Source organism: Alternaria arborescens, assembly GCF_004154835.1.
Source record: "Alternaria arborescens strain FERA 675 chromosome Unknown contig_40, whole genome shotgun sequence".
In the NCBI taxonomy this organism is placed as follows: Eukaryota; Fungi; Ascomycota; class Dothideomycetes; order Pleosporales; family Pleosporaceae; genus Alternaria; species Alternaria arborescens.
The window spans coordinates 121,534-136,870 of NW_021167895.1; the positions used below are offsets into that span (position 1 = coordinate 121,534).

Here is a 15,337-nt window from a genome sequence, read left to right on the forward strand (position 1 = left end):
CCGACACGAGGTACTGAGACGGTAGCCCGGATATGTGACCGACGCTGAATCATGGTGTTGAGCATCAGCCTCTAGGTTGACAACCACGGCATTTCTGGTCCTCGCTAGGGAGGAGTCGGGCTTGAGCGACATGTTCATGAGCGCTTGTGTCGTGCAAAGTTGCTCTTTGATTGATGTGTTCCTTTGCTGAGGTCGTGTCGCAGGTCACTGAATGAGGCAAGTATCGGCTCGCATGTGAAACACCAAGCATAATGCCAAGACCTGGTCATGACCACCTCGCCGCGAAACCATCATCACGATCCTATGAGTTGCGACTGACCTACGTAACAAAGCAGCTTTTACGTAGCCTGCATTTCATTCTTAGTGGTATAGTCATAGTACGCCAAAGTTGAAGGGTCGTTGATGGTCAAATGGTTTGGTGGGTCGGACAGCGGGGGATCCTTCCGCCAACGCCAACATCGCCTACTCTTTCTATTCTACGAATTACTAACTACTAACACCACACTCTTATCAGGGTGCCACAGCTATGTCTGCTCTACGGGACGCAGGGTGATCGCCGTTCTTCCGTCGATCGAGACTGACAGCTTAGCCTCACCTTTGTGGTCCGCCACCGCAGTCTGTAAGCCCAGCCTGTAAGCTCTACCTGCCTTCATGTTCTTGAAGCCTAGAGTGTAGTTTCCCGCCTTTCTTCCATTATAAAGCACTAGTTCGACCGATTCTCCGTCATGCGAATACGCCTTTCCAACGAGGACCTCAGGGAAGGGCACCTCATCCAGAATTGGAGCGCGAAAGCAGTGTTCTGGCGGCCCATCCTTAAGAAGACTATTCCAATCGCCATGAGCACCTAATCTGCTCCTCAAGGTATTGATCTGGCCAAGAGTGGATAGACCTTTATTCTTCAGTGCGCCAGTGCGCGTTTCGTACACCGGAAACTGCTCTTCATCCGTCTGCCGTATCAACTCGTCGCGAATCTTTTCATCCCCAAATTCGGTCGCGACGCTGGCCATGGCGACTCGGACATAGCCACGACCACTCCTGTAGTTGCCGGGATCAAGATTGTCAGCGCCAACAAGATTTGTCAACTCGAGATGTCCGTCGTTCGTCCAACACAAGTTTTCCTGCTTCATGATCGCCCAATGGCGATGCGCAACGTGCGGAAGATATGGTCCGCAGAATACACTGGGAGCTACGTCGGAGATTGCGCCTGCAAGTCCAGGAATCGTGAAGCCCGTTAATTCACTTCGAATTGGCAAGATCGTACCGTCGGCGTTGGAAAACTCGCTGGCTAGGGCCGCTTCGAACCGACCTTTGAGCCTATCGCCGTAGTCGTTGCCCAGAACCTTGTCAGAGGCGACTATGCCACTTATGCCTGCAGATGTGGGAATACGAAGTCAGTGTATGTCTATGTCTCGCATACATTTCGTACAGGCACCACCTACCCACCAAATTACATAGCGAGTATATCCAGTTGGGCTCGCATGGATAGAGATTGTACGGATTTTGATCCATATTGCGGAAGACGGCATCAGCGATCGAGCCCAAGTCGTATTTGTACCGGGCGCCATCTGTAACAACAAACTCCATTGAGTTCTCCTTGGCATATCGATCATCACGAGTCACGATCTGGTACAGTGCAGCTCCGAGCAGGATGTACCCAGATACCATCTGCGGGCTGTTAGTCTCTACCGGAACAGCTGAGGCTTCACTCACAATGTTGTCTTCCTTCACAGGATCCCAGTCTAGCGTGAACTTACCCATGAGCGACTCCCATTTCCAGAAATTCATCACCCTTTTCGACATGGACTTTTCGATCAAGCCCCTCTCTGCTTTGGAAAGATAGCCGTGGAAGTTCGGACAGTAATGATTTTGGTAGGCTGTAAGTTCATATATGCCCTGGTAGAGCTGATATCGAATTGCCGAAGTCTGGAACTGATCTATCACATCATGGTAGGAGAAGTCATCTATGGGCGAAAGACCTAATTCAAGTACCCACTGAAGGAATCGGAGCGTTCGCTCGTCGGCCTCTCGTGATCCTGGAGGTGGAGCTGGCTGGGCCTTGGCCTGGTTCTCTTGGACTGCGTTTACCAGGTATGCATTGCGTTGCTCGCGCCTCTTTTCGGCTTCTTGGTTTGCAGTCTGGGTCTGCCATGTTACATATGTTATGCCGAGGATACATGCCACTGTAACGATGGGTCCCGCAGCTTCCAGTACCGTGTCCCTCGCAAGCGCAACAGCAAGCAGATCAGATCCTACCCACAACAGAATCGGAAAAACAAGTCCACCGCAACCGAACCACATAAAAAGGATAAGTGGAACAGCGCCTAGTGTTAAGAAAAGTGCCAAGATTGAGGGGATGGTGCAGACTGCAACGAAGCCTGCTCCTGGGAAGAGAAGACCGATTCCAGCTACACGCGCTTGTGGATCATCGATCTTGTAGAACACGGCTAGGCCTATGAATGTGAGAAAGGCATACTGTACAAGCGTACGCGTTTGATAGTATCTCTTCGCCTTTCCTTTGCCGCATTGCTGTGGTATCAAGACGTCTATATCAGTTAGTCTATTGCTACAGCATTCTCAACAGAGGTGACGGCGAACCCTGAAAGCGAAAACTTTGCGCAGGTGCATGATTGCTTCGAATGGTAGGCAAATCTGACTTCAAATCTTGCGATGTAGGTGCAGTATCCGTGAATTCGGCCGTGGTTGTCGTCGTCGTCGTCATTGTAGACAGCGTTGCGTCTCAAGGCTGGACAAACGCGATCGTGATAGCTTCGTCTAGTAGCCCTGCGGATTTGAACGCTCGATCTATCAGAACCCCCTTTAAATTGTTAATGCTCCTCATAGCTGCAACTTCTCGATCGCTCGGATATCCTAGTGCGACTCGAATGCAGCGACTCAGCACAAACCAATGGCGTTGCGAGTGTGTCGCTACAAACCAGGTCTTACAATTAGTGAACATTCATCGGCCCTTCCCCGGCCTCTTCTTTCCAGCTTGTATTCGTACATTGGCCTGCGTCATCTGAGGGGTGAGTGGCCCCAAGATGTGGGGTACAGAGCCGATACAAGCGGGGAGGCAAAGCCGCAACACATCGTGAGGTTAGGATGCGACCCGTCCGGCTCGGGAACTGACAGTATCCGATGCAAGCAAAGGCGCTTACAGACTCTTGGTGGGCGACAGTAGCGTTGCTACTCCAAGCGAACTGCGAGACATACTGCAAGACCCGATTGATCTGTAGTTTCGAAAGTTACCAAAACCGGATTTTTGCTTCAGTCCAGCCAGCCAAACATGGCATGTTGTATCTTGACGGCTTTTGTCATGAACAGAATCATCAGAATCTGCGATACTTTTGATATACGCTTCCTCGAAATCAAATACAGCGATGCAGAAGACAGCTGCGCTCCGGCAGAGTCGGTGAAGAAGAGGACAGAGTCAAAGACATGCCGCATCAGCATTGGTGGTATGACATGTGGTGCTTGCGTTGCAGCTGTCACAAAAGAGCTGGACAATGTTGTTGGTGTTCTCAGAGCGAATGTCTCGCTGCCTCTTGGGCGTGCCAGCATATTCTATGATCCCGCCTCGACTACCTCTGAGAGATTGGTGGAGGCAATCCGTGCTGCGGGTTACGAGGCTACACTCGGGGAAAGAAGTTCAGAGGAGGTTATGCAGAGGCTGCGACAGTCCAAGGAGCTGCAATCACTTCGAGATGCTATATCCTCAGCGAGTGTATGTTCTACACTTATCCTTGGCCTGGAATATGTCCCTATATTCTTGGGAAAGTTCTTCTTGGCGTCTGCAAAGCGTGGAGTGATTCCCTGGCTACTGCTTATGATGGCATTCAGAGTTCAAGCTTGGGATGCGCGGACAATCCATTTCCGAGCATGGTCAAGAAAGAGCAAACTGGCTGTCACTATGGACACACTATTGAGTCTGTCGCTAATTCTCGGCCTTGGTTCATCCGTATTGCAAACGGTATCTGGGAGGTTGGTGATGAGCTCACAGCCATATGCATCCTCGGGTTCTTTTCTGACTGTTGTCATCCTCGCTGGTAGATATCTCGAAGCAGTCCTACGTAAGGAGAGTAATGCACATTTAATAGCGCTTTACGGAATGAAGGCAGAGAAGGAACTCTACCAGATTTCCGGAACTGATGTTGCGCTGCCAGCATCGCTGCTGAAGAAGAGCGACGATGTTGTCATTATGCCGCAAGCTACCATACCATGCGATTGTTATATCGTTGAGGGTAGCTCAGCCATCGACGAATCGACCATCACAGGAGAAGCGTTGCCCGTAACAAAAGAGATGGGAGATTTTCTGCTTGCAGGAACGAAGAATCTATCCCGCCGGGTGAGGGTCATCATATGTCAGGATCAGAGCGAGTCATCCCTTGCCAGGGTGATCGAAGGTGTGTCTACCGCCAGCGAGCAGCGACGCGAGGGCATGGAGCCACTCGACATGATCATGAAGGTTTTTGTGTCTGGGGTCATGCTGCTAGCTCTCATATCATTTGCGACTACTCTCATTTATCACTGGGGCTCACCGGGCTTGGATGTCATCACAGCCGCATGTGAGCGGACCATGACTGTATTGTCTGCTGCATGTCCTTGTGGGATAGGTCTGGCGACCCCGTCCGCAGCCATGGCTGGTGTTGATGCTGCATATTCCCAGGGTGTCCTTTTGAGTGGCGGTATCAGAACTATGCGAGCCCTATGCAAAGCCACACATGTCGTTATGGACAAGACGGGAACTCTTACAAGAGGCAATCTTGATGTCGTGAGCCACCGTTTCGATGGAGAAGGTAGGTTCAATGAAGATGCATGTTTTCGGCTGTTGGCGGCCGCGGAAGCAGAAGACGCTCGTGTTCATCCCGTTGCGAAAGCAGTCTTCAAGTGGGCGCTGACCATGAGCAATTCATGCGGTATGGCGCGCTTCTCAGAACACGTGAACAAAACACGCAATCTCAGATCTGTCCCTGGTAAAGGAACGAGCTGCCAAGTCCAGACTTTCGCCAACGTCTGGACAGAAGTTAGCATAGGATCGGCGGCATACCTGAAAGAAAGCGGCATCGAGGTCGCACTGGAAAGCATCGAAGCCTCCAGTGTGTACTTTGCTTTTAACGGGCGGTATAGCGGTTACATATGTGTTCAAGACACCGTCCGCCCGGAAGCTTCTTCAGTCATCCAATCTCTCCTGTCAGACGGCTTGCGAATTACTATGTTGACTGGCGATACCGAGCCCGAGGCCTCGCGCATATCATCAGTCCTTGACATTCCCGTCCTCGCATCACGCGCGTCTCCTTTTGACAAGATGCGGCACGTTCAAGACTTACAACAAGAGGGTCATTGCGTCGTCATGGTTGGCGATGGCGTCAACGACTTTCTCGCGCAGTCAACAGCGGATGTAGGCGTTTCTGTATCGTTGGTACAAGGCTATCTGGCTCGCGCAGGGAGCGTAGTCATATTATCAGGCAACTTGCAATGTCTTGCTGCTGCGTTCTCCATCTCAAGACGAGTGGTGGCTCAAGCAAGGACAAATGTAAGATGGGCTTTGATTTATAATTTCATTGCTCTGAGTCTGGCCTTGGGCTTGTTCGAGAGCTGGGGCATTGTTGTTACACCGTAAGTCAAGTTGTCCAGTAGAGTTTTTCAAGAAGCTACTGACCATCGTTTAGTCCTGTGGCTGCCAGTATGATGGCAACGTCAAGCGTTAGCGTGCTCTCTATGAGTCTTTGGCTGAGGTATCGGCTCCGAGTCCACAGGAGTTGATATTGCCAAGAATAGGCTACTCCTCTAAAGGTAGCAGTGAACGAGTTTCCCCACGTAGTTCGAAGGCTTCAGTTGCTCCGGTCTAGTACAATGTTACGCCCTGCATATACGACCTCGTATCATTAGCCCATCGGTATTTTAGCCTATAGACAAATGATCCTACGGAAGAATTCGCTTGGGCTTATAATTGATTAACTAAAAAACAAGCGTATCTAGCCCGTATGACTATAAAGTTCAAGCCCTGAGTGCTTTCTTCCATTATGCACTTCCCCTTGTGCTCTACCACCACTTAATACTCATACCTGCCTACTTCCTCCTATCTGTCCTCGTCAACTACAGAAACACGCCCACCACTCACTATTTGTAGCCTTCACACACCTACACCCAAACTATCACCATGCATCTAAGCACTTACGCTACACTCCTCATCCCAACGCTTGCAGCTGCCGGCCGCCTCGGTGGTATTGACATGAACCGCGCTTGCAGAGACCAGTATGGAGGCAGCTGGTCCGCATACGTGTCGCTCCAAGGAGGCGGGTGCAACGCCTGGAGGTGTGCTTATAATGGAGGGGAAGCCACACCGCGGAGTATAGATACGCCGAGGGCATGTGTGAATCAGTATGGTGGTGGAGCATATGCGCTGTGCTATAACGGCGAGTATGATTGGAGTTGTTTTAGAGATTGAGTTGGGGAAGTGTGAAGTCTATATTCGTGTACGTTGGGGTCAAGTCGAGGGTCATGAGGACTCTTACGATCATGTCTGCGTAAACGAGGGCAAATTTGTCTTGCGAGAAGTTGATACGATCTGGGAGAAGGATGTTAAAAAGTCTTTGGCGGACAGGTAGATGAATGACACGATCCCTTTGCCCACAGTTAGAAACACGTCGCAGCGGCTAACAAGGTTGACGACTGTTTGTACGTTGCCAAACTGATCTCTAGGAAAGCCTGCAGTTGTGGCGAACTCTTTAAGCTACAGCAGCTAGAAGGCAGGCGTGATTAACTAAAGAATATTTCTATAGTACTCTGTAGTTTCAGTATTTTAAGCCGCTATCTGCGAAGTCGTCCGCTCGTGCAGCGAATTTGTTCCTGCCAACAGTGTCCGCAGCGACTTCCAACTACCTCTATATTGCGGCGTGGTCTAGCACTACTCATCTCTGAAATCATCATAGGCTAGCAGCCTTCTCCAACCCTCCCCATATTGCGGCGTAGTTCAACGTCGTGCATCTCTAGAATGTTCTAGTCCTTCCTACATTGCGGCGTAATTCAGTACTGCGCATTTCTAGAACCACTGCACTGTAAGTAGACTGATCTTGACCTTTTTAAGCTTTTGAAGTAAGCATCAGTTAAGTCGATCAGAAAGCTTGCTTGCGAGCAGCCTATGACTGTCAATACAACTTCCCTACCTGTGCGACAAGAATCCTCATGGGCCCAAATGAGCTAATAAGATACGTTGTGTCACGGAAATGGTTGCTGACCTTGCGCTCTTATCGGCTATTTCTGGCCTACTGGGTTTTCTGCTATACGGGGAGGGTGTAGCTTCTATCTGAGGGAGCGGAAGGTTGATCTTTTGTTCCGCAACACCTCTGCTTGGGAAGCATGCTTCGAACATAAAAGGACGGTCTTAGCCCTCTCGTTAGTTGAGCCATCATCTGCTTGTTGTCTGCAGCTCCTCATTCGTCCGTCTTTAGTGTCACGCGCCACCTCTAGGCAGCATGCTCCTCCCCAACGTAGCTGCCTTGATAACTCTTCTCACAATCACTACTGCTTCTCCTACCCCTCTAGAGAACAAGAGCGCCGATAACGGGACGTTTTCCGCGCTCGTTAAATACACAGTCTATTGTCGCAGCGGAGGTAACACCCTGCCACGCTGCTACGAGGGAGGCTCGGCTGGCTGTCGCTGCACTAGCTACGGTATCTACAACTGCCAGGATGCAGAGTGCAACGAATACTGCAGATGCGACCAGTATGTGCTCCTCAACCTCCACACGCCCACTATTGCTACTCGCGATACTAACGGTGGTTATAGCGACTACCCCCAATGCCCCCACTGCCCTTAGGTCAGAATCACCAAATGGCGGCTTCACGCCGCATGAGGACTTTGACATCTCCATTATCTGGCAAAACTTGGATGTTCGGAGCGACTTTTCCATAATTCGCAAGAAGTCGCGGGGACCGATTGAGAGGATCATGGTCGACTTTGCAAAAGTGCTGGAGAGTGGCCTGTTTGAGGTGGTGAGTGTGAATGCGAGTAAGCATCTTTTCTGTGTAACGGTGTACTGTGAAAAGAACAAAGATGAGGGGGTGTCGGATGAGATTTGGAAAGTACTATAGGGCTGTGCTAGAATGACGGGTATGATTGGACTTGTTTTGGGGATTGAGTGAGGGTGTCATGACAGGGCGCTTGGAGATGTCAGGCCAGGCGCTTGGCCCCGTCGGGTAAAGTGTCGCCCCGCCATTGTGCCCTGCAGCCGGCGCATGGGCTCGACGTCAACGATGCAGTTTGTGCAAATGGAATTCAAGCTTTTGTCCCACTCTCTTTGCGTCTGACTCTTTCAACACGCTGCCCAGACGTGAAGCTTCTACCCACCAGACCTGATCATCGCGTACGTCATCGCGCGCCAGCCCGGGCACGGTTGTAGTCATCCAGTCAGGCTGCAGTCATCCAGTCGTTGTAGTCATCCCCGCTGTCTCCACTGTTGCACGCACCTCTTGTTCAACCATGGAGAACAACCTTTCTGCCGCCCGAGCATCTCGGCGCCACCTCGAAGAGCGCCTTCGCAACGACTGGGAGTACCCCGACGTGCCCGCAGTATGGTCCGCCTCAGACGAGGAAGTGCGCGACGCTGCCGATTTCCGCGAGCGCTACTATGGCGAGTCTGAATCTGGCGACTCGGATCACGACGACGAGGAGGGCACCGGCCCATACAGATTCGACAACCCAGAGAGCATTGGCGATGCAGTAGCAAGCACCAGAGAGGCGCGCAGGAGGCGTCGCAAAGAGAGGCTCGAGCGCGAAATGAAAGACAACGAGGGCCTGCGCATCTGGGTGCAGCGACGAGATGTGTGGACAGGCGCAGCGAGCGTCAAGAAGTACGGCACGAATCGACACACGGGCTACTCGTCTGAAGAGCACGCCGTCACCCCCACGGGCTCCGAGGCGCATTCCATCTCCAGCGCCACGCCCGACACGTTTGACCTCGTCCCCGTCGCCGCGCCCCTCCTCGCCGACAACCCAATCCGCGCATCCATCACGCCCAAAGCCTACAAGGACATCTTCCAGAAAATCGTAGTCTCGTCGCGCACGCCCTCGGTCCCCATCAACCTCGCAGACATGACTAAGGCGCTGGTGCAAGGCTGGAAGGACACGGACGAATGGCCTCCGCGGGTTGGACCGCCCGAGCCTCTTGCTGGTAAGAAGCGTTCTGTCACTGGCGCTGCATCGAATGGACACCACGGTGGCTTCATTGCGCGACATCCTCATCTAGAGAAGAGCGTCGACGGCATGAAACGCATTCTACATCTCAACGGGCATCATGAGCACGGGCATGGGGAGAGCAAGGCTGAGGGTTGAAAGCTGAGGCTGGAAAAGCACTTTGTTTGGATCGAGTCAGTGTTTGTTTAAACAACGCTGATGCATCCCATGACAGGCAATTTCCTCTTCCACCACGCTTCTCACAGCGGGTCCAACGACAGAACCAACCAACAAGCGCCTGCGCCGGTGAACAGTGTGGATTTGCTCCGCGCTTCAGCATTGCAGCGCGTCTCCTCGGCCAATACGAACAGAAGCAACCTATGGTCGACTGGGTAGGACATGGTGCATGTGTATCGTCTCGACGTGGCCTGGACACGATGAGTGTTCGAATTGCAGCTATGCTGGCATTCGCGTCAGCATCCTACCTCGACCGTTGTGGAATGTGTCAAGGAAAGCACTCGGTAGACAATGACGAGCGTCATTGCTTCTTTTGATCTTCATGCTGGAACCCCATACAGATCATTGCCGCAAGGTTGGATTGAGATTTTGAGTTTTGCAGAACTGGAGACGGTTGAGAGAGACACAGTTGGAGATTTAGTTATTGAAACCCCTCAACACAAATCAAGCTTTTTTTCCATAGAGATTAACCGGCAGAGTCCCATGTTCATTTACCTGTTTGCCTTGAACTATCGGGAGCACTAAAAGCGCATTACCCGTCCGGCGGGATCTACAGTCTTCAATTCGGCCGATAGCGTAGCATCGGGCTGTCGGCCGTTGCGCGCGAGCGAGCGCCGTCACACCTCGTGCCCGCCTTGCGGGGCTGTTGAAACTATGCGCGCAGTGCTGAGTGGATCGTAGCCCTGTACAGACGTGCAGGCAGCCATAATTTAACGCCATGGCCATGGTAGTGTCTCCATCTATCTCGCGTTCCTCGGGGGTGTCGGGAGCCGGAACTTGGAGTTAGACCCGCCATGGAAGGTGGGAAAGGTGTTTGTGCAGTACGTAACCGATGGGAGGTGTGAATGATGATCGTCCTGGTACGAAAGTGCACCGATGCGAGGGTTGGGAATAGACTTGTTCCGGCGAACGCATAAGTGTTTGCGATGGCCGTTCCTTTTCTTCATTCTGCCGCTTGCTTCCTTTGACAACAAAAGATTCTTCGAAAAAAGACTTGGTTCCTTCTTCCCCACCAAGAACGACTTACAATAAGTTTATCAAACATGCCGGGCACACTCCAACCCCAGCAGCCTAATGGTGACGCGCCTCAACGCCGCGGAGTCTACCTCCTTACACACCCTCGCTCGGCATCCAATCTCTTCCAAACCATGATGGCCAAGCAACCTGGCTACCAGAACAGTGGATACAAACTCTTCGATGCTGGTTTCACCACGTTGTTAGAGCTTGACAAGGGCAAACTGAGTGAGTGGAGCGAGGAAGAGCAGGAGAAATTGTACGATAGTTTCCGGGTGGCGTTTGGAAAGCTGGAGGATGAATTGGATGATTGTGCGAAGAATGTAAGTTTTCCAGCGTCTAAACTTTTTTCCAACGGATAGAAAAGAAGAAGAGAAAGGAGAGTTGAAGAAAGAGAGTTGAATCAAAGTCAGAGGTTGTGGGGTTCGGAGATATATGGGATATGGGGCCGCCGCCACAACCGTACCGCACGTTTGTCGCGATCCTGCCGTGCGATGGCGTGCTCGGGTCGGCCCATCTATGGATCTGATAACACACTCCAACCCCGACTTGTCTCTACGCAAAGACTTACTGACCTCAACCACGGCAGGGCAAACAAGCCTTTGTAAAAGAACATACCATCTTCCTCTCCGCCCCAGACAAGATCTTCCAATCCATCTACCCCGACGACGTGCCCCCCTCCCTAACCGTCCACCAACGCAACTCACCCCAAAATGCTGAAACCGTCCACACGAACCCGACATCCGTGCCTGACAATCTCCTCCTATCGCTACAGCCCATTTTCCAGATCCGGCATCCCATGCTAATGTTCCCATCCATGTTGCGCGCCCAACGCGACTGGAAACCCGATGCACGACCTCGATCGCTGTATTGCAGAGCCACGCTCACGCTCAAGCACTCGCGCGCGCTATACGATTGGTACGCCAAGCATGGAGATAAAGCTGGTATCACACCGCGTGTCATCGATGCCGATGATATTATGAATAATCCTGCTGCTGTAAGGCAGTTGTGCGAGCAGACGGGGTTGAGTGCAGATGACGTGCAGTATGAGTGGTAAGCTGACACACACACACCACCCCTACCCTCCCTCCGTGACTGACTGTTGTTTAGGGAAGAGCGCAAAGTGGAAGATCCGCTCATGGCGAGGTTCTTGAGCACAATCAATGCTAGTAAAGGGATCAAGCCTGGGCTGGGCGCCGAGGGGAAGACGCTCGAGGCGGAGAAGAAGAAGTGGGTCGAGGAGTGGGGTGAGGAGGATGCAGAGGATATGGCGAGGTTTGTGAGCGAGGCTCTGCCGGATTATGAGTATTTGCATAGTCGAAGGACGGTGGGTGAGGGTGTTAAGGCATAGGTAATGAGAAGAATCAGGTTCCTATCTGCATCATGATTATATTCCCAACTATATGATATAGAAGTCTTCATCTGAATAATCATTAGGGTCGACATTCCTGATTCCGGAATGGAAATTCGTGAATTCGGTGAAGCCAATTCGCTCATACACACGAGCTTTTTCAAACTGTATGTCAACTGCCTTTAGGACCAGACATAATGTACTTCTCGACTCTTTGATCAGCTCGGGCTCCTGTTTTCCAAAGGTTACGGCGAAGGACACCCCGATTTTTACCAATGGAAACACGTAAAGCATCGCTGCTGGGTGTAGCTGATTTGGACCGGGCTTAGCGATTGCATAATCCGGAGAAAAGTTCACGCCCACCCGGTCTGTCTCGCCAAGTATTTGAGTACCAACAATGTCTTTAAGACGATAAACCGACATATTCTGAGCATCACTTGTCAATTCCCAGGAACTAGTCGTGATTTTCCCTCTCAAATAGAGGTAACAGCCTTCTTTTACTGGTCCAAACATGTCTTCAGTAGCCAAGTTGATTTGCGCATCTAGGAGAGTGAATTGCGGATCTGGATCATCCAGGTGGAGATATCGTATGGGATCCGATATCGAAGCCCAAGACCAAGAAGGTGCAACGTAAGTTGTAGACTTGGACTTGCGCACCCTCTCTGTCCCTATTGCTTCAGCTCTGGAGTTGTTGTCTTTTCTAAAGATCATAGTCGATCCCACAAACCATGACATATCTCTGGTGAGATCCATCCGCCATAGTCCAGCAAGATACAGCGGCAGGCTTCCGTGTTCACCCCCTTCATTAGGGTTGTATCTCATATCGTACAACGTAGATGCCAGACCAGATATAGCAATCAAGCGATCCGTGTTGTACGTAATTCTTAAAGCGCTGTATGTCGTAACGAAGTAGTCCCACCCGATAGCTGCAAGCTGTGCACGCTTGGCTATCAGCCCCTCATGTGATGTTGTTGTGTATCGTACATCCGTTGACGGTTTTATCATATCCACGAAGGATTGTCTTGCTTGACCACACTCGCAAGTCGTTAACTGAGCACATTCAAACACGACTTCAGAACCGCAGAAGTGAAGTACCCGCGGGGATAGCCAACGCTCTTGTAAGACCCATGCACGGGTAAGGAGAGGGAAGCTTTCAAGGGCAGTTTCCATATTGTTCGAGTGGCCAAAATGAGGCTTTTCCTCCATCAAGTCGAAAGGGTAAGCAAGGAGACTGAAAGGCCCACTTTCGGGATCCGTACTAGATGAGCTTACCACCGTGGGTCTTTCTGCAATCTCGAAACTCTTCTCCGAGTTGGCAGAGCTTGTAGCTGCGATGCATACGGTGCAGTTGCGATAGTATGGCCCCATCCTCTGCGACTCATAACGCCAGTCCTCTTTGCTGTCTTGCTGGATACAGAGCGAATCAATCCAGAGTCTTCTCAAAGCAAGCTTCTTGCAAACCTTTATGGCGTCGAGGAACACTGGTGTGAGATCGCTTTTGCGAATTTTCTTGGTATATTCTGCTCTGGTTTCTTCTGTCAAAGTGCAAGGATGTGAACCACCCCAACAATGACTTAGGCACGCGTACTCTCCATGTTCGCCATTGGAAATGACTAGTCTCACGGGATCCGAATCTCTCACTCCGATGTCTAGATACCGTGATGGAAGCTGAGGCGAGGCCGGAGTTGAGCAATCTTGGTGTTCTGTTTGACAGAGTTTGATCCAGCTCCGAATCGTCGACCATCTTAGACCTGGATCCAGCCAACAAAGATCATGCGTATTCCGTGGGATAGTTCGATAACGTTTTGGAGCACGGGCTTTTGCCGCCCCTTTCTCATCCGCTTCTTCATGGTGCCCAACTTGAAGCATTATCGTGCTATTTATGTCGACGCATTTTGGCACATTTTGCTTTCCATGTACTAGCCGATCGTACAACATTCTTCTCGTGCTAGTTTTCATTCCATAAGCTCGAATTACAAGCAGCACCTCCCTCTTTGCAATAGTTCTTAGAGACCCGCGGGTTTCCCAGCGATCGCGAGCTAGTACCCACGTTTCGTGCCAATCACAAGCAGGTGTGTACTCCTTGATAGCCTTTTCGACCAATTTGCAAAACGTACAGTGACGAGTTTTTGACACTACTGGTCCGTTAAGTTGTATACTCGATCCCGAGGAAGGGGTATAGAGTGCGCCTGAATAGAACAAGTTGCTACACCGAGGACATTCTGAGCCAAATCTGCGTCTGCAACACTAGGTCAGATATGTTGCCTAGGAAGCTTGTGTCCCAAAACGATGGATTCTGTTCAAACGAAAAGTTCACTTACTTAGCTAATGCGCCTCCTTCATTAGTCACCAATTCGGCCAAATCGAATGATCTCTGAATCCATTTTTCATCACCTGCATCGAAGCTAGCAGTTAAGATGCCGTTCTCAAGTCTTGTTTCGCGTGCATGTTCGGGTATTGGCCTTTCTGAGAAGAAAGTAAACATCTCATCATCGCCAGGGCCGATTATATCATGGAGTCTGATAGTCGATTCCTGATATGAACCACGTGAATTGAGGCAATTTGCAATGAGATACCATGCACGCTTTTGTTTGTAGTTGATAAGTTTGGGAGGAGAATCCGCGTTGGATAGCCATCTCCTATCTGACAAATCCGTCAGGACTTCATAGTCCAGATCCTCGTTCTTCGTCACTCTGAGAGGCGAAAATGACCCATTTTTAAACTGTAGCACTCTGGACAATGCGATCGAGATTGGGTGGCCGTCATTATGAGTCGCGCACAGAGTCGTGCCAATCATGTGAGCATTTTGAACGCTGCTTGAGAAGTTTCGCCCCTTGCTGTCGAAAGCACCATCTTTGACTCCGAGGTAATGCTTTAGATCAATATATATGTCCTTGACTTTCCCATTCGGTCCAGGAAACTCGGCTGCGAGGAGTCTTTGATCTATAAGTCTGATATTGTAGCATCCTTGCAAGCGATCAGGATCATATCGGCGGAATTCGACCGAGAAGCTCACTGGCGTACGATCCGTTGAAACGTTAACGATCACCTCGAGCTGATCGTACCACCAGTCCCCACGACTATTCTTCAGCTCAGCGCATAGAATGTTCTGCTCGAGAACGATGTTCCGAGCACTGAACGAAAAGTGGTTTCCACCAGGATGGAAGCTTCCTTCGTGGTTGCCGATCTTGGTGTCTAAAGGTAGGACGTATCCGCTTAATTCATCTAGCGGGGTCTGATATTCAACATATAGTTGACATCGATCGACAAGCGCTAGCTTGAGCACTGGAGTAGGATTCATCTTTGAGAATACTCGATACTAGAGATGGAGGCTTGCTATGAGAGCCGATGGTCTGTATAAGAGGTCGATGGCTAATATCGATATTGGAGAGTTGATGTTCTATATAACAGCCATTTTTGCTTGCTTGCCGGATTTGATGTTTGATATTGGAGATTAATGCTCAATGAATACCTCAAACCAGAGATAAGCGCGGAAAAAGAGATACCCCGCTTTATCGGAGTGTGAGGCGGTAGCGAGTGGCAGTACTTTGAAGCTGGCAGCC

General features: G+C 50.7%; 8 protein-coding genes across 8 annotated transcripts; 5 read left to right on the forward strand and 3 right to left on the reverse strand.

The window, feature by feature from the left end:
• Nucleotides 1-524: 524 nt before the first annotated feature.
• Nucleotides 525-2,719, reverse strand: AA0111_g10861 (hypothetical protein; the record flags this gene model as incomplete). The annotated part of the gene is made up of 4 exons (XM_028644661.1): nucleotides 525-1,369; nucleotides 1,440-1,665; nucleotides 1,711-2,543; nucleotides 2,596-2,719. 4 exons carry the CDS (start codon nucleotides 2,717-2,719, stop codon nucleotides 525-527), a joined length of 2,028 nt encoding a protein of 675 aa, XP_028501587.1.
• Nucleotides 2,720-3,313: 594 nt separating this feature from the next.
• On the forward strand, nucleotides 3,314-5,617 carry AA0111_g10862 (hypothetical protein; the record flags this gene model as incomplete). The annotated part of the gene is made up of 1 exon (XM_028644662.1): nucleotides 3,314-5,617. One exon carries the CDS (start codon nucleotides 3,314-3,316, stop codon nucleotides 5,615-5,617), a length of 2,304 nt encoding a protein of 767 aa, XP_028501568.1.
• A 540-nt stretch (nucleotides 5,618-6,157) lies between these two features.
• AA0111_g10863 (hypothetical protein) lies at nucleotides 6,158-6,445 on the forward strand (the record flags this gene model as incomplete). The annotated part of the gene is made up of 1 exon (XM_028644663.1): nucleotides 6,158-6,445. The coding sequence occupies one exon, from the start codon at nucleotides 6,158-6,160 to the stop codon at nucleotides 6,443-6,445; it is 288 nt and encodes a 95-aa protein (XP_028501569.1).
• Nucleotides 6,446-7,689: 1,244 nt separating this feature from the next.
• Nucleotides 7,690-8,091, forward strand: AA0111_g10864 (hypothetical protein; the record flags this gene model as incomplete). Its single annotated transcript, XM_028644664.1, has 2 exons — nucleotides 7,690-7,723; nucleotides 7,787-8,091. 2 exons carry the CDS (start codon nucleotides 7,690-7,692, stop codon nucleotides 8,089-8,091), a joined length of 339 nt encoding a protein of 112 aa, XP_028501570.1.
• Nucleotides 8,092-8,479: 388 nt separating this feature from the next.
• On the forward strand, nucleotides 8,480-9,331 carry AA0111_g10865 (hypothetical protein; the record flags this gene model as incomplete). Its single annotated transcript, XM_028644665.1, has 1 exon — nucleotides 8,480-9,331. The coding sequence occupies one exon, from the start codon at nucleotides 8,480-8,482 to the stop codon at nucleotides 9,329-9,331; it is 852 nt and encodes a 283-aa protein (XP_028501522.1).
• A 1,121-nt stretch (nucleotides 9,332-10,452) lies between these two features.
• On the forward strand, nucleotides 10,453-11,774 carry AA0111_g10866 (hypothetical protein; the record flags this gene model as incomplete). Its single annotated transcript, XM_028644666.1, has 3 exons — nucleotides 10,453-10,746; nucleotides 11,013-11,476; nucleotides 11,534-11,774. The coding sequence occupies 3 exons, from the start codon at nucleotides 10,453-10,455 to the stop codon at nucleotides 11,772-11,774; spliced, it is 999 nt and encodes a 332-aa protein (XP_028501588.1).
• A 48-nt stretch (nucleotides 11,775-11,822) lies between these two features.
• On the reverse strand, nucleotides 11,823-12,944 carry AA0111_g10867 (hypothetical protein; the record flags this gene model as incomplete). Its single annotated transcript, XM_028644667.1, has 2 exons — nucleotides 11,823-12,707; nucleotides 12,759-12,944. The coding sequence occupies 2 exons, from the start codon at nucleotides 12,942-12,944 to the stop codon at nucleotides 11,823-11,825; spliced, it is 1,071 nt and encodes a 356-aa protein (XP_028501589.1).
• A 1,147-nt stretch (nucleotides 12,945-14,091) lies between these two features.
• AA0111_g10868 (hypothetical protein) lies at nucleotides 14,092-15,075 on the reverse strand (the record flags this gene model as incomplete). The annotated part of the gene is made up of 1 exon (XM_028644668.1): nucleotides 14,092-15,075. One exon carries the CDS (start codon nucleotides 15,073-15,075, stop codon nucleotides 14,092-14,094), a length of 984 nt encoding a protein of 327 aa, XP_028501571.1.
• Nucleotides 15,076-15,337: the final 262 nt, after the last annotated feature.